This window comes from Leopardus geoffroyi, chromosome A2 (assembly GCF_018350155.1).
Source record: "Leopardus geoffroyi isolate Oge1 chromosome A2, O.geoffroyi_Oge1_pat1.0, whole genome shotgun sequence".
Classification (NCBI taxonomy): domain Eukaryota; kingdom Metazoa; phylum Chordata; class Mammalia; order Carnivora; family Felidae; genus Leopardus; species Leopardus geoffroyi.
In genome coordinates this window covers 150,236,676-150,262,929 of record NC_059331.1, presented here as the reverse complement: position 1 = coordinate 150,262,929, position 26,254 = coordinate 150,236,676, and the positions used below count along the sequence as shown (strand labels likewise).

Below are 26,254 nucleotides of genomic sequence, written 5' to 3'. Positions count from 1 at the left end.
ACAGCCCTGGGACCAAGGCTTGAGGAACTGACGGCATGTCTCTGTTGAGAAATAAGTTCATTTCAGAAAACCTGTCTATTTCCCAACTCTTCGCTCCCCTTTAAATTTCGAGGAATTTCAATCACTATAAATTAATCAGGTTCTTGAGTGAAGAGTAGTTTTTACAGTGGCCCAACAGCTCTCCCCACCCCACCTCCATAATACCACGGTCACATCACCTGTGACCACCAGCAGGGATAATGGTCAATCTATAGGACTGGTCCCTACATAGCTCTGAGTTCGCAGCTTGTTTTCAGGAATATCTTTATCTCTCTAATCTCTCATTTTCTTATTTTAAGGACCTTCGCAAAATGTTACTTGTCCTTCCTCTGAACATTATTCTTTTGTATTCTTTCACGTAGGTCTTGGGACTTTCCAATAAGAAATATAATCTGATAAGTCACTAAGCCATTACAATGAATTAGCTTACTGGCTTTACCCTTTGAGGGATGTTCTAATTTCCAAGGGCCACTGTCAAGAGAAAGGGACTCAAAGAACTCAAAATCATTATACTGCATTCCAGCTCTAAAGTTTTACATTTCTGTGAATAAATCTTTTACAGTGGAATTTTAGGTCCCCAGAAACTGAGTGAAGAAACCCAAAGGCATGTAAGCATAACGTTACAGTGAGGGAAAGGCCCCACAATCTATTTTTACATTTTGGTGATGATGTCAGCAGTTTGCAGGGCTTGACATGAATTATTCACCAGTTCAGTATTCGCTCTCATTCATTTGTCTACAATCATAAAATATGGCTCTGGTGTACAGAAAACAGTTACTGAGAAATAAGTAGGAAATCCATCACAATTCGCTTAGTAGAGAGAACCGCAATGATGGCTTTAATCAAAACCAGTCCTGAAAGATCTATATCACCCTACCACGTGAAAAATGTTCTTCACTATAGGAGTGAATCTCTCTGTGAAACACACATACACGTTAAATGGCTGGAGGATAAAAGTAGTAATTACTCAATGAATTGTAGCCTGGGGGAAACAATGGAATTCAGAAGACTAGTGTCAGTTTGACCACTGACCAAATGATCTGGGACAAGTCACTGAGCCTCCCTGGGTCTCAGGAAGGGGAACAAGTGTGCACTTTTGCTTAAAACCAAAACTTCCATAAAAGAACAGCTAGTAAGAATCTCTAAAGTCAGTCTGGATCTTAAAATTCTGTGATCACTTTTTAAAAATTCCATGGTTCTACAATCATGAGACAAATTCCAATGAACAATCAGTATTTATAGGTAAAGAACACAGAGCATTCTTTCTCAAGACTGAATACATTGACTTATACCTGCCAACGTTTACCATCTTCTGATTGAGACAACTGGCAATCAACCATCAGTTCACCACATAGGGAATGACAAAATAGCATAAGATAAACTAAAAAGGTGAGATCTTACAGTTAATAATCCATTTTGAGGCATTAGTATGTTGGCATTACCAGCTTGATTAACCGATTTGTTATTATTTTTTTAATGTTTATTTATTTTTGAGAGAGAGAGAGAGAGAGAGCGCAGGGAGGAGCAGAGAGAGAGGGAGGCACAGAATCTGAAGCAGGCTCCAGGCTCTCAACTGTCAGCACAGAGCCCGACGCGGGGCTCGAACCCACAAACCGTGAGATCATAACCTGAGCTGAAGTCGGCCATTCAACCGACTGAGCCACCCAGGCACCCCTGATTTGTTCTTATTTTAAATAAGTGCTTTTTAATGTTGGTAATTACAATTTTATTTACGTTTTAAACAAGAGCATGCTTGCTCCCCTCAAATAGAAAAGACACATTCTCAGGGGCGTCTGGGTGACTCAGTCGGTTGAGCTTCCGACTTCAGCTCAGGTCACGGTCTCGTGGTCTGTGAGTTCGAGCCCCGCGTCGGGCTCCGGGCTGACGGCTGGGAGCCTGGAGCCTGCTTCCGATTCTGTGTCTCCTCTCTCTGCCCCTCCCCCGTTCATGCTCTGTCTCTCTCTGTCTCAAAAGTAAATAAACATAAAAAAAAAAAAATTAAAAAAAAAAAAGACAAGACACATTCTCACTAAGGAAAGCTCGAACAAATATAAAAAGCACAAAAAAGAGAAGAGCCAAACTTCTAAAAAGGGAACACGGAATGGCAGCAGGTTAGGAGAGCCTGTCCTGCGGGGTACAGCAGGGAGCACCGGCTAGCTCAGAGCTTCGGGTCTTCGAGGGCATTCCTCAGTCCAGCAATAGCAGCATCACCTGAGAAGTGGTTAGAAATGGAAATTCTCAGCCACCACCCCAGACCCCCTCAGCCAGAAGTTCTGAGGGTGCAGGCCAGCAAGAGGTGCTTTAACAAGCCCTCCAAGGGATGCCGATACAGCTCGGGTTTGAAGCTTGGCAAATAGCTATTTTCAAAGAAATTAATAATCTTCAGATTTAAAACATGTTTGATGGACGCAGGTACAGCATTTGCCCCCACATGGCCTGTTTATATTTATTTTTAAAAATCTAATGAACACTTTTTTTTTGAGAGTGAGTGATCAGGGGAGGGGCAGAGGGAGAGGAAGAGGAAGAGAGAATCTCCAGCAGGCTCCAAGCTCAGCGAGGAGCCCCGATGCAGGGCTTGATCTCACAAACTGTGAGATCGTGACCTGAGCTGAAATCAAGAGATGCTTAACTCACTGAGCCATCCAGGCGCCCCAAAATTCTAACGAACACTCTTGAAATCACCCCCACCCCCACCTCCAGCCCAAGAAGTAGAACATGAGCCATAATCTCCCTCTGCATGCCTCTCCTGTTGTACCCGCTGCCCCCCTCTTGGAGACCACCACTGTGCAAACTATTTCCTCTTCCTTTTCCCCTTTGGTTTTACACGAAAATTGTACTTAATTTTATTAAGATGCATCCCTATTGCTGCATGGAGATCTATTTCATTTTCAGTACTATATGATATGCTAGGATGAGTATAACATAATTTGTACTTTCTCTTATCAATGAGCTTCTGGGCTGTTTCAATTTTTTGCTATTACAAGCAGTGTTGCTCTGAGCCTTCTTATTCAAGCCTCCAGATACACGCGTGCTCAACTGCCCACATGTAGGATTGAAAGCACCAGGCCATGGGGAATTTGGATGTTCAACTTTATAAAAAGAGTATAAAATTGCTTTCCAAAGCAGAACTAATTTCATACCCAAAGGAAGAAAAAAAAAAAAAAGATCCTTTTGACCTACATGTTCTCCAACACTTGGTATTTTTAGATTTCTTAAATTTTATCAATTGAATGAATATGGTATCTCAGATGGTCTTGGGATGCATTTCTCTGAACACAAATGAGGCTGACAGCTAGTCATATGTTTATTAGCCTTATCTGATTCATTTTCTGTAAAGTTCTTTTTATACATCTTCTCCAGTCTTCCGATCTGGAAACATGGAACATATTTCTCTTTAGTTAGGTCTTTAATGCTCTTCAATAAAGTTTTATTATATTTCCCCTCCACAGGTCTTATTCATTGTTAATAAGATTCATTTTTATTGCTCTTGTAAATGGCGTCTCTCTTTTAAGCTGTGTTTTCTAATTGCTTGCGATGTAGAGAAATGCAATTCACTTCTGTCTATTGAAGTCACATCCAACTGCTTTGCTGAACTCTCAAAACTATTATTTCTAGTAGTTTATTACCAGTTAGTTTTGATATTCTCTATGGACAATCATATCATTTGCAAAAAACATGACTTTAATCTTCTCCTTCCAATCTTTACACTTTCAGGTTTTTTCCTCTTGCTTTAGAGTGCGAACTAAAACCTCCAAAACAATGATGGATAGAAGTGGCGACGGTGGTGATCTTTGGCTTGCTCCCAATTTTAAAGAATGCTTAGAACATGTCCCCGGTCAGGACAAGATTTGTTTCAAATATTTTTGTAGACATTACCAAGTTGAGGAAACTCCCCATTACTAGCTTACTAAGAGTTTTTTTATTGCAAATTAGATTTTATTAAATTTTCTGTATCTATTGGAGTTTCTATATCTACTGATCATATGGTTTATTTCTCTTAATCTGTTAATGTAGTTACTGACATTTATGGCCTCTCTAATATTAAACTATCCTTATATTCATGAGATAAACCAAACTTGGTCATGGTATATTAACTTTTCTCAAATACTGTCAGATTCAGTTGCCAGCATTTGTTTAGGATTTTTATATCTAGATCATGAGTGAAATGAGTCTGCCATTTTCCTTTCCCTTATTCTTCTTTGTCTGCTTTTGGATATCAAAGTAATCTCATTAGAATCAATTGTGAAAATGCCTTCTATCCTTAACCTTGAAAGAATGTGTTCATTATTGGAAGATCGGTTCTTAAAAATTTGGGTGGTGGATTTTTTTAATATGAGGGTTTTAATTTAGTTAATTTATAATGAACTGCATTTATAATTACAGGACTACACAGGGTTTCTATTTCCAAATCAGCATTTTGGTGATTTTTCTAGAAATTTTTCCACTAATCTAAGTATTCAAATGTACTGGCATTAAAAAAGTTGTTTAACAATTCTTTTCTATTGTAAGGCTTTTCATTCTTTTCAAAACTCTAATCACATATACAGTATGACACATTTGAACAGAACAAAAGAGGCATATTTGGTACTGTTTAAAAAACTAGCTTGTCTTTTCAAAATGGTAAGCTAAAAAGTTTATTTCATTAATAGTTTATGAAGAGTAGCTTGTTTTGATTACTTGCATTTGCATTTTAAAAAACACAGGTGAGGGGTGCCTGGGTGGCTCAGTCAGTCAAATGTCCGACTCTTGATTTCAGCTCAGGTCACGATCTCATGGTTCAGTTTGTGGGATTGAGCCCCGCATCGGGCTCCGTGCTGACAGCACAGAGACAGCTTGGGATTCTCTCTCTCCCTCCCTCTCTGCTGCTTGCTCTCAAAATAAATATATAAACTTAAAAAACCCACAGGTGAGAAATGACACCATGTGACATTTTAATTATGTGTCCATGTTCTGAATTTCAATTGGTTCTAATGTAATAATTACAGCTTTTTATACTTTGGAGATAAGCCTGAATTGCTACATCTAAAGTCAAGTTTAAAGAACAAAAACAAAAAACAAACTCTAATTCCTTTCTTCTAATTCCTTTCTTCATCAGTTTTAGGTTCGTCATAATAGTTTAATAGTTTAGTTTTTTACAAGGAAAGATAAATGTATATAGAACTTAAGACTTTCATGATAGAAATGTTTCAAACGGCACCCTCTATTTTGAGCCCACAGAGCCCAGACTGTCAACTGACAGAGCTCATTCAGGGTACCCTGAAGATTAGACAGAACTCTGGAAGCTCACTCCCTTCTGGCTGGCATGAGTTTGGGGGGAAGCCGGCTTCTAGACCAGTCCTTCCCAACGTTAATGTGCACTCACATCACCTGGGGGTCTTGTTAAAAATGCAGAGTCTCATTTCCGGGGTCTGGGGCAGAGTCCCAGAGCCTGCATTTCTAAGAAGTTCCAGGCAATGCTGATTTTGAGGCCACCAGTCTTCCTGGAGCAGTGTTCTTCGAGGTGGCCTGAGTGGATTTCTGAGCCAGGCGGCTTCTGGACCGTCTGCCTCTACCTCCCTGCAAATTCAGTATGTACGACTGTCATACGTCAAGTGGAAGTTCTACGGCCAGGTGCTGCTCGTGTGTACTACTTGTAGTTTGCCATCAAAACATTTCATTTTGATCATTTTCTCATTAGGCTACATTCAAGAGAACTTGCCCTCTTCAAGAGCACCATCTAAATGCCCACTAACAGTTCATTCTCACACCCCAGTTCTAAAGAGCGTGGCGCTACGTTTTAAGTGTCCCATCATACGTGAAAAAGGGTTTTGTTTTTGTTTCCAACAAAATACGTCTTCAAGAAAACACATCTTCTGTTCTCCCCACGTCTCGGTCTCATTACAAGTGTAGTGTTCTAACTGCTGCCCTGTCCCTGGAATGAGGCACCCAAGGGCAATCAATCCATTCCCCGCTCGACCCTGAAAAATCCTCAGGTGGCTAGAAAGATACTGAGAAAGAGAAGGCGCTGCTCCCTTCTCAGAAAACATCAGTCTCTGGTGTAAAGAGGCTGAAGCTCATTAAACTCACAGATCCCCAATTAACCCCTTAGGCTCTTGAGGCTGGAGTGGGCCTGCTTTAAGGTATTTGCTCTGTTTGCACGGGAGCCTGACTCATGCAGAAGAGACGTTCCTGAGGCTGTTTGCTCATCAAAAGTTGTTGGTTTTGCTTTTTAAAAAAAAAAAAATGAAAGTATATTTTAAATGCACTAGAGAAGCTTGCTATTCAAAGGGAGCTTACTATAAATGCTTTCGTAAAATAAAAAATCACTTATATTCCTTTTGGTCATGGCTGGATTTTCAGATATTGAATTTAAATAAATGAGGGCCCAAGTTTAAGTAAATTTGAAGAGTTAGTTAAAACAGAACTTCTTGGAGCGCCTGGGTGGCTCCGTCAGTTGAGCATCCGACTTTGGCTCAGCTCATGACCTCATGGTTCATGGGTTCGAGCCCCACATTGGGCTCTGTGCTGACCGCTCAGAGCCTGGAGGCTGCTTCAGATTCTGTGTCCCCCCTTGCTCTCTGCCCCTCCCCTGCTCGCGTGCATGCGAGTGCACGCACGCTCACGCTCTCTCTCAAGAATAGACATACATTAAAAAAGGAAAAAAACCACAGAACTTCTTATCTGGTTCTAGAAAAATAAACCTATGTTTATCAGAAGAATACCTGTCTTACTTAGCTTTTTGGGTGTAAGATGCTCTTGACAAGCCTGGCTTACGATCTTACTCCTTGGTAAATACACTATCTTTCTTCCTTTTGTGAATATCAATTCTTAACCACTCAGGTGCGTCAGCCATCTCTAGCAAATTGTGTATCTGCCACCACTTGACGTCATCCAAGTATACGCTTATTAATGGGCCTATGACGCCCGAATTTCCCCTTTGTACATTCAAAGGATACTGTCCAAAATGAGTTTAGTGAGAGCCTGGTAAGCCGACAAATCACACATTTCAGAAATTTGGTTGCAGGAAAAATCCACCTTCTGATGAGAAAAAGAGAACAGGATGTCAAAGTCTTTTTTTCGTTCACTTAACCACAACAATTCATCGCACAAGAAAAATACCCTTCTGGGCGCGGGGTTAGAGTTTAGAACTGAAAATACGCCATGGCTAACACAGCTATTTCCTTACCAGATCCTCGTCTGCTCACTCTGAGGGGTACTGGGGAGGAGCCCCTTCCCTGTGGCCGGTGCAGACACCGCGACAACCCAGACGTTTTCGATTCCTGACGTTCCTCTCTCCCTTTCCAGCAGTTACTTCAAACTTTCTTAATCTCCCTTGAAGACTCCCCTCGATTTCACTCTTACCACCTCGTCTTTCATTTTGTCTACTGCCCAGGAAGCTGAGCTCACTGAGCTCACATTCTTATCTTCCCTGTGCCTTTTCTACTCCGTGCAAGTGCCAGAAAAATCTTTCCCATTCATCCCTCAGGGCTACATCTCATCCACTTAACACCCTTTCTCAAAATTGACTATTTTAGGAAAGCATTTTCGGCAACATCAGTCGTTCCTATTCAAAAACCAGGAGACTGAAAAAAACGTGCAAGGACTTTGTTTAACTTCTCACCCGCTAGCAAAAGATGAACAAAAATGATTAAGAAATAAAACTTTTCAAAACACTGATCCCACCCCCAAACAAGTACTAAGATTATTTTATCAATGTATTAAATACGAAATACTTTAAATATTAAAACTTTTCCATACTGAATACTAAAAAACATGTTGGAAACACAAGTGGCAGAAGAAAACGGAACAAGTCAATTACAGGCACTATGGCAACAGGACCACATAGTAAAACACAAATGTGCGGACCATGTGAAGAAATAGTAACGTGCAAACAAAATGCTGTTAGTATGAAAAAACAAACAAACAATGGGAACACCACGTTTTATGCATCCATACATTCCAGCTAGGTAAAAGGCAGACCATGACCAAAGTAAGAAGTCAGTGTGGCATGATGGAATGAAGTTCCATATTCACTTTTGTCTTCTGTCTAGTTGTGATGGACTTGACACAAACATAATGATCTAGGCTTTCTTGTAATTAACGCTTTTTATTAACACCATTCTTCTCGTGCCACAGCTGCGCCTGCTCATCTCTAACTCTACCCCTGTGGGGGTGATACGCCAATATTGTGCCCTCTATGCGGCTATGATGCCAGCCTGGCTGAGAGACCTTAAAGGGTCCTGAGATCGCGGACTCCCCCTGGGAGTTCCAAAGGACCTGAAGTCTTGCCTAAAGTCCCATCCATCAAATGAACCTTGTGTACCTGCTAAAAGCAAAAGCATTCTGGGAAATACCAAGAGCGTTTGAGAACAAGCCTCTGTTCTTCAGAGGTATGCCTTCTTGGCTGGTGGCACAAGGCTCACAGATATTAAGTGGAAAGGAAGCAGAGCTTTTCAAGGGGGTGGCCTGTTGAACACAGGCCTGACTTACTGGGAAAGTACAGGGAGGATTACATAAGATAATGTACTGAAAACACAGGAAGGCCGTGGTCATTGTCCCCAGGCTCACGCAGAGTTCGTGTGGGGCTGAAGCACCCCGCCAGGGCAGTCTGGCAATTTGCAGGCACTTCCCTAAAGTTACCAATAGATTAGCTCGTTACTCTTAGGGAGCTCGGAACCTTACAGATGGGGTATCTGAGATGCTTTTGTTCATTTGTGAAGCCTCCTTGGGGGAGGAGGCGGTAAGGATATGAATGGAAGAACTTCCATCCTTTCTCAGGGATGGGGTCACGCTGTTGCCATGACTAAGTGGCCTGGGGCTTAGGACAAAGCAGAAGGGGGCAGCAAAGGAGGGAAAAGAAAATAGCCCTGCAAATACAATTCGCGATAACCTGGAGACCATGTAGCCCCACACCTAGTACAAACAGGTACCTCGTGTGGCTTATTTGGACAAAGCCACAGTGAGTGATTGGCAATCACTCTAATTTCGAAGGAGGAAAAAAAAAAACCCACTACTGATAAAAATGGAGTGAAGAGAAGAAAAATTAAGAAAAGTGTCTCACTGGCAATACAGGTGATGTGAGGTTCTTGATTTCACACAAATTTTCATATTTGTGCAAGCTCCGGCAGAATACTTGGATCTAAGGCAATTTGGTTTGTAAATAAAATAAAATAGATAATAAAAGGCAATAATTGATGCCCATTCCTTAAACTACTTAATGAAATATTTTAGTCTACTAGATTATTAATCCCAACCTTGTGGCAATGGTTTCCAAATTTGCCGGCACATTAGAGCCACCTGGGGTTGTTTTAAAAATTCCACATCTGGGGGGCACCTGGGTGGCTCTGTCGGTCAAGCATCCCACTCTCAATTTTGGCTCAGGCCTTGAGATAGAGCCCTGACTGGAGCCTCATGTTGAACTCAGAGCTGAGGGTGGAGCCTGCTTGGGGTTCTCTCTCTGCCCCTCCCCTGCTCATTTTCTCCTTCTCTCTCTCAAAAAAAAACATTAAAAATAATAATGTTTATTTATTTTGAGAGAGAGAGAGACAGAGCATAAGTGGGGGAGGGGCAGAGAGAGAGGGAGACACAGAATCTGAAGCAGGCTCCAGGCTCCGAGCGGTCGGCACAGAGCCCGATGTGGGGCTTGAACCCATGAACCGTGAGATCATGACCTGAGCCAAAGTTGGACGCTTCACTGACTGAACCACGCAGCCCCCCAAATAAACTTTAAAAAAACAATAAAATAAAATTGGTGACAGTTAATAATTAAAAAAACAAAAAAAAAATTCCAGGCCTGGGCCTTACCTTGGACCTCTTGAATCAGACTCTCTGGCACTGAGATCCAGCCATTAGTTTTGAGAAGTCCCCAGGGGACTGCAATGTGCAGAAAAGTCTGGGAACCACCAGTCAATAACCTCTCTGCTGAAGTGTGGCCCATGGACCCCCAGCAGGGGCATCGCCTGAGGCGGTTGTTAAACAGCCCAGTCTCAGGCCTGACTTGGGATGTCCTGGCTCAGAATCCCTAGTTTCACGAGAGCCCCAGGTGGTCTGTGTGCACATGAATGCACGAGACATGGCACGGAACAGGCTGCTCACAGGGTTAAGTTCAGTGTCAGATGCAGGAGCAACCTCAGAGACAGATGCAGATCTGAAATCATTGCTCAAAAAAAAAAAAAAAAAAAAAAAAGAAGAAGAAGAAGAAAAGAGAAAAAGAAAACGAAGGGGAAAAAAAAAAAGGTTGGATCAATAAGTAGGCAAAATTTGAGCTCCCAAGGAAATTTTTACAGATTTTCCAGGTATAAAATTTTATACTATGTTAAAAATACACAAATAATTGCCAGTATTTAAATGTGGGGGAGAGACCGAAGGAAGTCCGTTGCTTCAGCATGAACACTATGCTTTAGCAAAGCTTCCTAAAGAGATTATCTGCAGACAGACCACCTTCCTTTTCCATAAATAAGTGATATACACATCCCCTTTTATTTCATTTCAGGCCTTTATACGATTTACTCCCATATCTTATGCTCTCAAAATTCCCTACTTTAGTGCTGTTTTGCTTGTGAATGTCCTTTGCAGACCGGTTAATGTATGTAATTAATGTATTGATAAAACTCTACCTTGAGATTTTTGGGCGGCTTGAAATTGAAGAACGTAGTCAGTTTGTTGTGAGAAGCATTAAGTTCTAGAAGGTAAGGCATACAACTCACACAGGACAAATCTGAGGGGAAAAACAAATACAGAACAAGATAAGCCAATAAAATAAAAATTAGACTAAGCCGTTAAAAACAGCATGTGTTGGGGCGCCTGGGTGGCGCAGTCGGTTAAGCGTCCGACTTCAGCCAGGTCACGATCTCACGGTCCGTGAGTTCGAGCCCCGCGTCAGGCTCTGGGCTGATGGCTCAGAGCCTGGAGTCTGTTTCCGATTCTGTGTCTCCCTCTCTCTCTGCCCCTCACCCGTTCATGCTCTGTCTCTCTCTGTCCCAAAAATAAATAAACGTTGAAAAAAAAAAATTAAAAAAAAAAAAAAACAAAAACAGCATGTGTTACATCAGAACATTTTTTAATTACACCAGTTGCAGGCACTAAATTATTCCAAACAAGTGACATGGAGAAAAATAGGAATGTGTGAAACATACCAAGTGTAGAAAGCTTTCCATGAGCTCCTAATTTGAACCTTCTTCCCCAGGGCCTCCCCACCACTCCCATCCCCCTTTTCAAGTGACCAGTGCACCTTCCATGTCCCAGCTCGCTCTCCCGTGCACTAACAGCCAAATGCTTCAAAAAGTACCAGCCTTGCAGCCAAGGACGAGAAACGAAAGCCTTAGATAATCCTCTTGATATTAGCCCCTAAGTAACTGAATTAAGTCTTTTCAGAAAGACCGAAAATGCCCCAGTTAGAGAACTTTCTTTGATATAAATTCAATTTTGTTGTAGTTGGACTGAATCCTAAACCTCATTAATTATTTGAAGTGATTTCAACTGTTGCTATTATTTTACTTGGACTCTGGCTTGGTTTGGAAGCAGGTCAGAGTTTTCCATGTTATCCCAAGCAAAGACTCTAAACCTCGAATACCAAGTAAAGGGTTGGGCTCCGACGCTGGTACACATAAAACACAAAAACGGTGACGTGCTGTGCGGCCTTTCTCTGCCCCTTTAGGGCAGAGGCTCGCTTCTGGGCAGCAGGAGTTAGAAAAAGACACAGAAGACTCCTAGGAGGAGGATTTAGCAGGAACACCTGTTTCCACCTGAAAACAGTCATAATAACAGCATCCCCTGCTCTTTCTCTCTTTTCATTCTATGTCACAGGAGCAGCTATTAGGATCCCTCAGAGGAAGGCCCCTGGTGGGAGGATGGAGCCCCCACACCTGAAGCCGAGCCCACGGCTTCACCCTGTCACCAGGTGGCAGACACACCCAGAGAAGGGGGCAAGGCCAGCAGTGAGGGCCCTGCCCAGGAGCAGGTGAAGCAGGCACCATGAGCAACAGCCACCCGGCCCGCCCCTTTCGCAAGATCCCCACCAAATTCGGCTTCATTCCTCTGCTCTAAGTCACACCCTTTGTTAGCCTGTCTTTATGGAATTGTTCTCGGACAAATACACTGAGACTTTAACACTTTGGTGGCAATTGATGCCGTGAAGGAAGGCCGCCTGGAAAAGGACACCGGAGACACGGTCATTACTTCGCAAGTCTTGCCCATTCGTCCTTCTGAGCTCAGCTCCGTGTCTAGCAGTCAGTAGTGGCCTCAACACTATTACCGTCCAGCAGCCCCCGAACCTCCCTGGAGCTGATCTTTCCGTGGGCAGGTAGGTGCTGCACGGAGGAGCTGCCTTAAGCAGAAGCAGCAGCTACCACGCAGATGGAGATAAGGAAATGGCGAGTACGACTCACGCTTTATGCACCACCAAAGCCTTCAAATCACTCTGACAGGGAAAAAAAAAATGCATGGTCTCGGTTGCTGGGCTTCTGACCCAGGCAGGCCCAATGATCCCCACTCGGTGCAGTGGCCCCCGTGTCCACCAGATGGCAGGAGTTCCTTGCGTCTACGACGGTGGTTCTCAAAGTGTGGTCGCGGACGGGGAAACATCCGCTTCCCCAGGGAACTAATTTAGAAATGCAAATCCTCAAGTCCCACCCCAGAGCTACAGAATCAGAAACTGAGGGTGGAGCACAGCCATCGGCGTTTTAACAGGCCCCCCAGGTGACTCTGATGCAAGTTGAAATCTGGTCTACATCATAACGTTTCAGAAAGCTGCGCCTTACAGTTGGTTCTCGAACACTTGATGAGCTACAAAAATGGGCCGTAAAAGATTAAAGAAGACTGATGTGAGGAAAGCGCCATTCGCAACTGTCGATGCCAGGGTATGAAGCCCCCATGGCTACACGGGGCAATTCCTTATCCAGGAAAGGAAACCAACCTTGGAGTGGTGGGGGGCGGGGCGGCTCCTGCCAGAACGAACGCTGAGAACTGTTTCCCAAGATTGGATACCTGGATTTGCTTTAAGATAACCCTGGGGAGGGACCCTAGGGTGGCTCAGCCGCCCCCTCCTGATCTCTGCTCAGGTCCTGATCTTTGCTTCAGGGATGGAGCCCTGGCCAGGCACTTCACTGACAGTGGGGAGCCTGCTTGAGATTCTCTCCCTCTCCTCTCTCTCTGCCCCTCCCCTGTTGGTGCACATACGTGCAGGCTCGCGCGCGCGCGCGCGCTCTCTCTCTCTCAAAATAAATAAATAAACAAACAAACAAACATTTAAAAAATAAATAAAACATTAAAAAAAAAAAAAAGCTAAAATAGCCCCGGGGAAGGTGGAGAGAGAAGTATAGGTGAAACCAGATGGGCCATGAGCCAATAAGTGTGGAATCTTGAATGTTCATTACAATAGTCTCCGATTGCACTTTTGAAATTTTCCATTAAAAAAAAAAAGATTAGGGACGCCTGGGTGGCGCAGTTGGTTAAGCGTCCGACTTCAGCCAGGTCACGATCTCACGGTCAGTGAGTTCGAGCCCCGCGTCAGGCTCTGGGCTGATGGCTCAGAGCCTGGAGCCTGTTTCGGATTCTGTGTCTCCCTCTCTCTCTGCCCCTCCCCCGTTCGTGCTCTGTCTCTCTCTCTCCCAAAAATAAATAAACGTTGGAAAAAAAAAAAAAAGATTTAAAACAACTAGAAAAAAAGTAGTAAGTCTTTCAAAACAGTAGCATTTGAGGAATAAACAATGCTGGAATATTTCTTAGCCACTGAAAAGTAAGGCTGAATTTTAATTATTGCTGTCATAGGAGGGGAAGAAATCAGACACAAGCCAAGGAAAACCGCATCAGCAACATTTAACTGTCACAATAAAGGCCAAAGAAGCGAGTGGAAAGACGATCAGTGAAGAAAACAGGTTCGAAGTAACAACTGCTGACTTCCATCGAAGTGTAAGCAACAGACACTGGCCACTTCGGCTTCAAATAAGATCAGAGAATTAGAAATAAGAATCAAGTTCCGAAGAAGATGTGACTAATTTCATTAAATGTGAGCAAGAGGTCACAACAAATACGTGACAGGCAACTACAAATGGTGGAAGTTGAAAGAGTCAACCGCATGTATAGAGACAGCAGAAAAAGAGAGGAAAAAATAAATGTGTGAATCCCTGGTGCTCAAATAAGAACAGAGGTAACTGGCCAGAATTAAAACGTAGAAAGGCAAAATAAAGAAAAGAATCCATTAAAGGGGGAAAAAAGGGGGGGGGACGGTGGGGACCAATTCATCTGCATTGAATAAACTAATAGTGGGAAAGACAAGGGAATCATCAAATATTCAGGAAGCATTTAAGAAGTAATGAGCCATCTCTTTCAAGGAAAAAACAAAGCAAACATTCAGTGGGCTACTCTTCAACATCACTGAGTGCATTTCAACGGTAGCATAACGTAATGTTTGCTGACCGGTCCCTCTTTCTTTACTCATCAGTCATGGTGACTTTTTTTTATATGCCAAGTAGAGCATCAATATGCAAATGGCTCCACAATAGCATTTACATCAAGTTTGGTGGAATTAAACCATACCAGGTACCGCAAAGCTTACATTTGGAAATAACTGAATGATCCATCAATCTACTAGAATGAAAATTACATACCTTCAATTTTATTTAGCGAAAGATCCAACTTTTGTAGGTGAACGTATTCACAGAGAATGCTAATGTCAATTAAACCACAACCCTGAGAAAAGAAAAGGAAAAACGCTTTAATGTTGCTTTAACAGGTTAGTCTTCAGCCTTCTCATGACACGTAGAAATAATAGATGACAGAAAGAAATCCAGAATTTCTTTCAAAAGTGTAGTAATTAAATGAAAGAACTAAATCTGAAGCCGACTACTAACAGGATCTCAGAGCAGACTACAGACTCCTTTTAAAAATGCATTTCTCTGAAGCAGAACGTAGCTTGGAAAATTAGTGGTATTAGCAAGAACAAATACAACATGAAAAGGCAAATTAAAGCAGTGTCACACAGACCTTTAGAGCAGAGTTTTATTATTAAAAAACAGAAACAAAACCAAACCAAAAAAACACATCACGTAATAGTAAGGCCAAAGCCTTTCTCTAGTAGAAGGCAGATGCCTGGAATTTAAATGAAATGCTAAAGAGATCTCCTGAGTAATCAGGAGATCATTAATGACATTATCACCTACACTTAGACAGGGTCCTCCTATTCAAAGCTCCTCCTTCACAGTGATCTCCTCTGTTCAAATAAAACTGAGATCCATAGGGCAGACTATTCCCAATTTGGAGATGAGGAATATGAGGGACAGAGAGGGATGGAAATAATCTAAAATCACACAGCAAGTTAGCATCAAAGTAGCTGATCCAAGTCTCCTGAATCCTTCTCCAGGATTCTTTCCACAAAATCTTGCTTCTAGAGAACTTCAAGATGGAGTGGAGGGGAATGTGGTCCCTTGGAACAGACTCTTATTACTGGTTTATGTTGCAGTGTCAGAATCAGAAAAAGCCAGCCAGTGAAGTATCATGATAAGCAAGTTCTCTAATAGAATAATGATTAAAATGTTCAATGAGGTGTAATAAATATGTACTGAAGGGGCGCCTGGGTGGCTTAGTCGGTTGAGCGTCCGACTTCGGCCCAGGTCATGGTCTCACGATTCGTGGGTTCGAGCCCCGCATCGGGCTCTGTGCTGACAGCTCAGAGCCTGGAGCCTGCTTTGGATTCTGTGTCTCCCTCTTTCTCTGCCTCTCCCCTACTTGTTCTCTCTCTCTCCCATGCTCTGTCTCTGAAAAATCAATAAAAACATTTTTAAAAATTTTTAAAAAAATATGTACTGAAGGGGCGCCTGGGTGGCGCAGTCGGTTAAGCGTCCGACTTCAGCCAGGTCACGATCTCGCGGTCCGTGAGTTCGAGCCCCGCGTTAGGCTCTGGGCTGATGGCTCAGAGCCTGGAGCCTGCTTCCGTTTCTGTGTCTCCCTCTCTCTCTGCCCCTCCCCCGTTCATGCTCTGTCTCTCTGTCCCAAAAATAAATAAACGTTAAAAAAAAATTAAAAAAAAAAATATGTACTGAAAAACCTACCAGGTACAAGGCATTGTGCACAATGAGAAATACAGTGCAATGGTGGAGTAGACCTATACGGTGCCCCTAAGAAACTCAGGACTTTGGGAGGAAAGCCTATGTACATAATAAGAAAAATTAAAAAATAACATGTAACTTAAGATATAAGGGGGGGGGGAATCACTAAATCAGGAAACCCTAAAAAAGTGTATTCAGTGAGACAGGTTATGAAGGCAAAGTAATTCAACATGTAATATCTCAAATGTCAGGAGGTCAGCGGCAAAGTAAGTTAAGTGTCAGTCCATCTTGCTGAAACAAATTTCAAAGGATTGCTTTTTTTTTTTTTTGGTAGATCAATTTAAGTCATAGCACTACATACATAAGTAGAATACTGATTGAAATGGACTTGTATGGGGCTATATTGGATGCTGGAATGATCTACCATCCCGATGCCTAACATAGGGCAATGCACATAGGATGCTCCCTGTAAGTTATTGCCTAACTGTCTGAGTCATCCACAGAATGTTATAAAGTGAAAAGAGTAAAAGATTACAGCCTTAATAGGCTGTCCTCGAAGGATAGGCAATAGAACCGGCATGGAAGAACCGAGCTTAACATTTCTGGGATAGTTTGCTAGTTCAAATCCAAGACAGAACAAGACTGCGACTGTATATGCTTTGTTTGCTGTGAATTATATTTAGCCAAATTATGGCACAATAGCAAAATTTCAGTGGGCTTCTTTTCACCCATATATCTGCATTTATTGTGTGGATCTCCAAGGAATATTTAATACTTTACAATATAAGGAAGCAAAAAGAGTTAAATTATTTCTCTAGGACTATAAAGAAACAAAAGGAAGAGTCTGTACTTTGCTCTTACAGCTTCTCTTATGATAAAAGTGCCAAGATTATGTGTTAGTATCGATATCTTGAAAATTGATGAATAACAGTATGTCTGGAAAGTGAGTTATAGCTCAAAGCTACTTGTTTCTTGATATGCTTGGGAGTGGGAGCGGAAAGTCAATACCAAAATACTTTGTTCCCTTGGATTTAGATATTAATTTTAGTCCTGGCACTGATCAGAGAGAAAATTCTTAAAGAATTTTTGATTGGTTTCACAGAGTTAAATTCAACTTCTGGAAAGAAAGCATTGATTACTATAATATAGACTACTTAAGATAAAAGCAAGAGTCTAAAGGGAATGGAAACAAAGGAATTCAGGGCCTGATTACTGGATTGCCCAGGGCTCTTTGATGCCTAACATTACAGAAATAACTCTTCTTGCCAGTCTCCATCAAATGCAAGACTCTGAGATCTAGGGCCACCCCAAAAGCTATGAGTATCAGGAAAAAAAGATATGGTCCGACCAGTATCAAGACGTAGCCAACCCATGGTGATCTTGTCATACTCACTGATAAAGTTAGATTGAGGTAGACCTGCTCAGTGCCAGAACCTGAGCGCCCCAACTGGTGAAGGGCGTTGGCCACGACCTCCTCTCTCAGGACCCCATCAAATTCCTCCTGCAAAAAAACCCACAGACAAACAAACACCAGAGAGGACAAAGGAATTCCATTAGAAAAGAAACAATCCACGTCCTTATAGACAGCACTTACCTTGTATATTACATACTCAGGAGCTGACCGCTCCAAAATTTACCAGCCCTGAAGAAAATTCTGTGTTGAGGACACATACACAGGACATATAATTAAATAAATATCTATCTAATCCGTGCTTTCATTGCTACTGCATTTTCAGGCGATCACTTGCTTTAGGTATTCACAGTGAATGAACACGATGGCAGTGGAAGCGTCACCATTAGTGGTGATAGCTACGTTGATTGCTTCTCTGTTCCAGGCGCTAAGAGCTCTCAGTAAGCAACTCAATGAATCCTCTTGACAACCCTGAGGTAGGTACTCTTAGTTCCATTTTACAGATGAAGAAACTAAGGCTTCCAGGGGTTAACTTGCCCGAAACCACATAGCTAGTATATGACAGAAACAGAGTACAAACTTGAATCTGTCTGACTCCAGGGCAATTCCAACCGCTGTACTAGACTGCTTGCCTACACCCAAAAGGATGGTTACATCCAAATTAAGGCAATTACTTTAAAAAAAAATTTTTTTTTTATGTTAATTTTTGAGAGGGAGAGAGAGAGCGCGAGCACGCGTGAGACACAGAATCCGAAGCAGGTTTCAGGCTCTGCAGAGCCTGACTCAGGGCTCAAACCCAGGAGCTGTGAGATTATGACCTGAGCCGAAGTTGGATGCTTAACCAACTGAGCCACCCAGGCGCCCTAAGGCAATTACTCTTCTAAATCTGGTATTCTTGCTGGAAAAAATAGGTTCTTGATTTGCTTTCTATTAGCTAATTTTGCCAGATTCATACAATTTACAAGATTTATTCAAAGGGTAATAATCATTTCCATAAGGAGGTTGGCCCTTGGTCCATAGAAAGCCATGAACCAGTGGTGACTCCACATGCCCTCTCCCCGCACCCCCCCCCCAAAAGAAAACAAACAGAAGAGACAACAGATGGATCAGTACTGTGTTTGAGCTGACTTCGACTCTACAATGACCAACACTTTAACACTAACACCAGCATGAGGACACACAATCCAGTAATCCCATCAATCACACCAAGATCACTAACCATGACCAGCATGGGGACCATGATGGCAAAACACCCTTTCCAGCTCTGTACTCATTCAGGAATCAACAATGATGCTCAGGCCGCTGGTACTGAGGTGCAACTACATAGGTGTATGCTACTAAAAAGAGTTTCTCCCCTGCCCCCAGCCCATTTCCACTAGCCCAGAGGAGCAAATATCGTTCATATGAAGATAGGGCACAGGCTTTGGGGCTGGGCAGGCTTGGCTTGAACCCCAGATCTGCCATTTTGAATTTACAACTTTGCCCATATTCTTCATCTATAAATAGGAAATTTTATTACCTTCTCTCATTGTTTTAGGGAAAATGAAAAAAAAAAAAAAATAGTGCATATAAAGCTCTTAGTGCCTTGCCTAGAACTGTAGAAGTGTTCCCAATAAATGAGTTGTTTCTACTAATTGATGAAGTTAGAAATTCCACATCTTCGGGGCGCCTGGGTGGCGCAGTCGGTTAAGCGTCCGACTTCAGCCAGGTCACGATCTCGCGGTCCGTGAGTTCGAGCCCCGCATCAGGCTCTGGGCTGATGGCTCAGAGCCTGGAGCCTGCTTCCGATTCTGTGTCTCCCTCTCTCTCTGCCCCTCCCCTGTTCATGCTCTGTCTCTCTCTGTCCCAAAAATAAATAAACGTTGAAAAAAAAAAAAATTAAAAAAAAAAAAAAAAGAAATTCCACATCTTCATGTTTCATTCTTCCTTACCCATCAACCTGTTTACAAATCGAGGAAAGACACTCACTTTTCTTTTTTTTAATTTAAATTTTAGATAGTTAACATACTGTGCAATAGTGGTTTCAGGAGAATTCAGTGATTCATCACTTGCATATAACACCCAGTGCTCGTCACAACAGACACTCACTTTTCTAAATCAAGTTCCAACTTCTTATATAAAGCCTGAGTAGGATTAGAGGTGGGGGTGTTACCTTCCCTCCAAAACTTTCCATCTAAACCTCTTATGTTTACCTGACCCACCCCTCTTTTTCCTGGATGTGAAAAGATATTACACCTCTGACTGATAGGAGGTAAATGTCTGTTTTTCAACATAGCCACTGATACGGAGACTGGCCACACCGTCAGCATGTTCCCAGATTCCCATAGCAAGCCTCCCCGTGGCAACCCCCTCACACCTTCTTTGAGGTTCCTGCCATTTATCAGTATCACACCTTTCCCTTCTGATCTTGGGTCATTTTCAGACCTTTACAAGCCCTACCTTTATCTTGGATGGCTTCAGAATGCCTGAGGATGGCCATTCACCCCTACTACTCCCAAGCACATGCACGTACACATGTTTCTTTCTCAACTCCAGGCACTTTAAATGATCTCTACTCAAATTCCGCCACTCACTCCCATGGCCATGCCCCAGACTGGGCCATGCCCAGTTAGTCATCATGCTAAACTGTTCCACCTTAGAGACCTCAGACCCTAGTATCCTACTCTGTGATCCTACAACTACCTGTCCTTCCACCTTTCCAACACCCACTCCCCCTGTTCTGTGAGGATGTCGAGATCTCCAGTTTGTTCCTCTTTCCCTTTCTCAGAGTCTATCTGTCCCCTCCTCCTCCCTTCTCTACTTGGTATGCCATGGGCAATTTCAGTGTCTCTCTACCCTCAAGTCTCTGACTGCTTGTCCCTTGACTGAAACTACCACGTACACGCCCAAACCTGAATCAAGTTCACAATCAACTACTGAGCTGAGGCGGGATGGTGTCATGTTCATCATTCATTTGGGATAAAAATCTTTATAGCAGGCCAGGCACATGCCAGCCAGGATGCTGGGCTCAGTGGACAGAATTATGAATAAGACATAGTGCCTATCCTTAAGGGATTTACAATTCAATCTGGGAGCCAGACAAGTACACAAGCAATTTCAATAGTTTGATAAATATTACAATACAAGTGAGCAGGGTGCTTTGACTATAAGCAGGGCATCCATTTTATGTCAGTTCTAGTGGGGATTAGGAGGTTAGCAAAGGCTTGCTGGGGGAGAAAGCAATGAGGTTGAGACCCAAGTAACTGAGTTATTCTGGTGAAGGGGAAGAAAGGGCAGGAAGGAGGACCAGGGAGGGTACTGCAGGCAAAAGGGGCAACGTGTACAAAATTCCAAAGGCAAAGGTGTGCATGGCCCACTGGGAAACGACGAGCAGCTCAAAACAGCTGAAGCATAAAGTGGGAGGGGGAATACAGTGCATGGTAGCTGGTGGGCACTCAAACATGGCTAAGTGAATTCATAAACCTCTCCTGCCTTTGAGCTGAGTGGGCTGGGAGAGACCTCACAACCATGCATGCTGGTACCACTGCAGAGTCAACTTTTAGCTTGGGCTGGTGCTGTTCCAGTCCCCTGCTCTGTATCAGCTGCCTTCTACCTCTGACCTTGGCTACCGAGTCTTCATCCCCTCCTCCAGCTTTCAGGTGCCTCTACTCCTTAGTCCTTGCTCTCAGCAGGTGCACTTCTCCTCCGCTTCCAAGGCAAAGCAGAAGCAGTCAGGCATCAACCCCCTCAGCGTTCTGCACCTGTTCCTGGGCAGTGTTCTGCCCTTCACTGGGGTCTCAGAGGCAGACTGCTTTCTTGTCCACACTCAGGGCCCCCGCCTCCTGTTTCCTCAGGGACCTGGCTCAGGGACCAGCCACTTACCTGGGCCCGGGCCCTGTCACTTCTCCAGCTGTACAAGTCTGTGAGTCTCTTCAATCCTACACACTGCTTTAGCTACAGTTTCCCTAAACAACCAAGCTAGGGCAGAATTGCTTTTTCATCCTTTAGTGCCCCCTTGCTCACCCCCCTGTCACTCTTCAACTCCCTTCAGGTGGGCTTCTGCCTTCACCACACAACAAAACCACATGAGCCAAGGTCTCCAACTGCCCTCAAATGGGCAAAGCCAATGAGCACTTGTTAGACCCCTTCCCACTTAACCTACTGGCAGCACAACTCATTTCCATGGTCCTATTGGATTTTCAAGTAAATTTAATGAGACTCTTTCTTGCCTTGGTTTCCCATCACACAGCTCTTCTCTTCTTCTTCTCCTTCTCCTTCTCTTACCGTTTCTTTCCAGCTTCCTTCCCTGATTCCTCTTCATCTGCTGGCGACTTAAATACCTATACCCCCTGGGGGTCTTCCCTTGGCCCTCATCTCCTCTTTCTAGATGGCCTCACAGACTCCAGTGCTGAGTATCTCAGGCCCCCTCCCCTGATTTCCAGACTCATGTGATTCATAAAACCAACCCATTCATGCACGGCTGCACCTGTCCCCATTTCCTATTGTGGTCAGTGGCCTTAACACACCCCCAGACCATGCCATAGACCTAACAGTCATCCTAGACTCACAATATTTAATAACTTAAATATTTTAAATGTCTTCATTTTAAGCTCCCTTTCCATCCTCACTCCCACTGCTTTGATCCAGACTCTGTTTCTCCTCCATAGACATTGCTAGAGCCTTCTCATTGACATCCCTGTCTCCAGTCCTACCATCAGGGCAGTTCTAATCAATCTAATCTAATCTAATCAGGGAGGCTCCTCTCTGCTCAGACACCCAAGTCTACAGTCTGTAAAACAGCATAAAACCCTCCACAATCTGACCCCCACCTCAGCTGCTCTCACCTGTAAATCATCAGTAGGAACAGCTGCCATACCGCTGCCCACACAACCCCATCCACCAAGACAAGGGTCTGCTTCCCTCGAAGTCTCCCATGATCCCTGCCATCCAGCTGTCATCTGTACACAGCTCTGTGGATAACGCTTGAGATGCTGAAGAGCTGTGACTTACATTCTTATCTGACCTTGAGAGGAGGGACCACGAATGTCCTCAATTATGTTCTCATCTTCTGTCTTTACTATTGCTATTATGCATTACCTCTGTAATTTTTAGGAACCTACTCTTCATCAGACACTGTATCAAGAGTTTTAACAGACTTTCTTATTCAATTTGCTATTTATAACTGCCCCATGAGTAGGTATCATTTACCCACAGTTACTAGCAGAGTGCTTTCCATGCATCAGACACCTGTCGTGGGCCCAGATGCTTCTGCCCTATATAGTCAAAGTGTGCTTCCTACGTAGCAATCTTTCAGTGAATGTGTGTTCAAAGTCAGCTAAATTAACCAAATCACTTAATGAGCTATACTTAGCAGATGAAAAACATGTGCATTATGACTTGTATCAGTAACAGTAAAAATAATGTATTTTTAAGTATTTACACACATAGGTTCTTGTTTAATTCTCACATCTCCTGTGAGGTAGGTATTATTAGAATTCCCAGATTACAGATGAGACATAGAGGTGAAATAAATTGCTCAAGATCTCAAAACCAACCGAAGGCTGTACATAAATCTTTGACTGCAAAGGCAGTATTCTGAACAGCCTGTCTGTGCTACCTCCTTAAGTTCACCAGGGCTCCAGAGACTAATCACATTATAGGCACTCAAGAACCACTGGGACCATCACAGCATTATAAACCTTAACCAGGCTAGGAGATGGACATAAATCTCTGAACATGAAAGTCTAAATCTTTGCTTTTATAAGCTTTCAGTTTATTCGGCATATTAAAACTTATTCGATACCATAAAATGCTAAAACAGGATGTAAGAACACAAAATAAATATTAATACTTAGAATATGAGTGGAGGAAATAATAAACTTTTCCACACACAGCCTACACGCCAGGAATAACCAGTTCAAGTCAACCCCCACTATGGTTTGTTAATGGCATACTGAAGACAGATTAACACCGGCACTAATGAACCCCCACAGCCCAAGAGCATGTGTTAATTAGAATAATAAAGTAAACCGGTGATTCACCTGCGAATTCCTTTGGGGGAGGCTGGTAGAAACCATGCAAACATCTCAAAGTTGTAAAAACACTGCTACAGTTTTGCAATAGACACGGTGAAGGGTAGCGAAGTACATCACCAAAGGATGAATAAAATAAGAAATAATTTTCTATTGCCCACTTTAAGAAAAACTAATTGTGTAACAAGCCCATAATAGGTGGAGGTAGGAGAAGAGGAGAGTCTAAATGGGAGGTAAGGGCAGGAAAATGAGCCAAATGTTGAAAGTGGGCAAAAGGATGTTACAAAAGAAGGGCGCCTAAGTAGGAAAAGAGTGCAGTTCATTAATGGTAGGACTGGAATAACACAGGACTGCGCAAATTACAGAGGCGTGAATAGGAAGAAAGAGGACAAATGGGAAAAGGAGTCTGTGAAAGAGAACAGGAATAACAAAGAAATACATGCTAAGAAAATGGGCAAAGATGAGAAGTGGTGAAGCCAGAATGTCACATAATGTCACAGGGGATACTGGAAACATTCTATTTCTCTGTATTCTATCTACTTTGGAAAAGAATTTGGAGCAGTTTATACTATGAAAGAAGAGGAAAGGGGAGAGGAAAAACCTAAGAAAAAAAAAACCTATTAAAATTAAGAAAAATACTGATTCTGAGTTTCCTGGCAGCCAAGACAAAGAGGAAAATCCAATCGTTTATTCAAAGCAAGCCAATCAATTTATGTTTTTGAAGGAAAGCAAACAATGTATTAGAGACCAAGGGAAGGAAGTGATAAGAGGTAGAAAGGGACCAACTCCCCACTCCTCCCACCCCTGCAAAAAACCCCAAAACCTAGGCCAGGGGGTAAAAAAGGAAGAGGATGAGTATGAGTGTAGGAAAGAAGTAGAATTGGGTAATGTTTAGAAAAGGTATTGTAGAAAAGAGAGAATTTATATTAAGGTGAAGGCAATTAATGTGAACGTCAGGCAATACAGACGGGAATTTAAGAAACATTCCCCACCTGTGAAAATACTACCACAGTGAGCCAGCTGCTCGAACATTCTAAGGGTCTTTCTCTGGTGGGTGGATGGGTGGGTGTGTGGGTGTGCGTGTCTTGCATAATGCATTATATACCCCTGGCAGAAGCAATACATTAAACTTCTAAGTCACTTAATGTTTGAGTTCGCGCTTATCAGATTACATCACGAGAGTAATTTTTTGTTTCCTCGAGGAAGGAGGATGAAGGGACTGCAAGCTGGAGAGTGTTGGAGCACTTCACAAAAATCACAGAAAAGGGTGTAGGGGATGCCAAAGACGAACTCTGCCTCTTCACCATACTGTCGAAGTACAACTTTTAAAAGCTAAATGTAGAACTGCCATACAAATAGGTGGAAACTTTTCCATGAGGACGCTGTGTAACTTGACTCTTAAGAAACCAAAGGTGCTACTGAGAAATAAGGGAGACGCGGGGAAATATTCCAGACCAAGGGTGAGGAGGGAAGAAAGGGGCGGGAGCCTAGGCGCGGGACATTGTGGCAATGAGTAGCAGGGCCGGACGCCTGGAGAAGGGAGCGAGCGGGGGAGGGGACGGGGGGAAGGCACACCTCCAAATTCAGCATCTCGGACTCTGAGGACTCCTCGGATTCCACTTCGCCCTCGCCCACGTCCCCGCAGTCCTGTCCGTCCGCGTCCGACTCCACAAAGCGGTGAACGAGCTGCGGGAGCAGGTAGGACGAGGCTCTGTGGAAAGTACCTTTCCGTCTCTGCCCCATGGGGTAAGAAGACCAGCAAGACTGACGCTCTTTTTCTGAGCGCGACAGTATCGACTGGGCTTCACGTCGTGAACTACCCTGGAGAGAGGAAGGCATCGGCCACTGGGGATCGCTCCCGGCGGTCGCCATCTTGTTTACCGGGTTGCCTAGGAGACTGCCGCCAGGGGAGGAGGAGCCGCAAGGGATTCTGGGCTGTTATCTCCGCTCCTCCGCGCGTCCTCGCTTAAGGTCTGCGCCGTCCCTGGAGCTTGACTTTTTCTTTGGTTTTTGTTTAGTTCGTTCGGTCGCTGGCTTTGTTTCTTTTTGCTTGTCTTTCTCGTTTTCACCTTTTTTCTCCGCACCCGTTTGGTCTCCAGTTGTTTTCTCCTGGCCTGGTGGCCCCTCTTAGGGAATTTTCATCCCCCGCCTAAGATCACCTGTGAGCCCCCTTCCCGCACCTGCCTCATTCACAAAGGCTCTTTCCGCGGAGTGGTACTTTGAAAGTGTTAGTCTGATGCTCTCTGTTGGAAAGCTAATTAACACTGAAATTTTACTCTATGCGGACCGCGGTGTTAGGAGACGAGGTCGTGCATAAATGAAATACAAGACATGGTTCCTGTCCTTCTTACTTAATTGCGGGTAATAAAGAGAAACTACCAGACGAGGACTGAGGGCTGATTTGCAATTAATTTACATTACCCGCCCCCCTTCCCCCAAATGATAAGCCATGTCCTTGGGGAGAAACACGGGTTATGGTCTAACAATCCAAAGAAGAAAAAAAAAACGATTGTCAAATTGACACTGTATCTGAAAGCCTCTGAAAAGCTATTAGCATCCCATAAATAATTGTATTAGTCAAGTGACCTGCATTGGTAATTATTTTTATCTTGTTGCATAGGTTCCCTGTGCAGTTTCATAAAATACTCTTGCAAGATTACAAAGCATGATTTTATGCTAGTGTGATTTTATGTGACCCAAATCCCATAGCCTTGAGCTCCACAAAGTAGACGCTCTATGGAAAAGCAGAATGAAAATTATAGTAACTATTA

At 43.3% G+C, this 26,254-nt stretch overlaps 1 protein-coding gene across 2 annotated transcripts in view; it reads right to left on the bottom strand.

Annotated features, from left to right (window-relative positions):
* The window catches only part of LRGUK (leucine rich repeats and guanylate kinase domain containing), a 108,759-nt gene extending 82,961 nt beyond the window's left edge, over positions 1-25,798 (bottom strand). Inside the window, exons 1-5 of one of the 2 annotated variants that reach the window (XM_045495684.1) lie at positions 25,059-25,798; positions 17,455-17,562; positions 14,625-14,706; positions 10,635-10,735; positions 6,975-7,056 (exon numbers count right to left, since the gene is read on the bottom strand). In XM_045495684.1, coding sequence (XP_045351640.1) covers positions 6,975-7,056; positions 10,635-10,735; positions 14,625-14,706; positions 17,455-17,562; positions 25,059-25,355 — 670 coding nt within the window. In that variant the 5' untranslated portion in view covers positions 25,356-25,798. The remainder of the gene's footprint in view (positions 1-6,974; positions 7,057-10,634; positions 10,736-14,624; positions 14,707-17,454; positions 17,563-25,058) is intronic. The other variant, XM_045495685.1, reaches the window with a different exon arrangement.
* Positions 25,799-26,254: the final 456 nt, after the last annotated feature.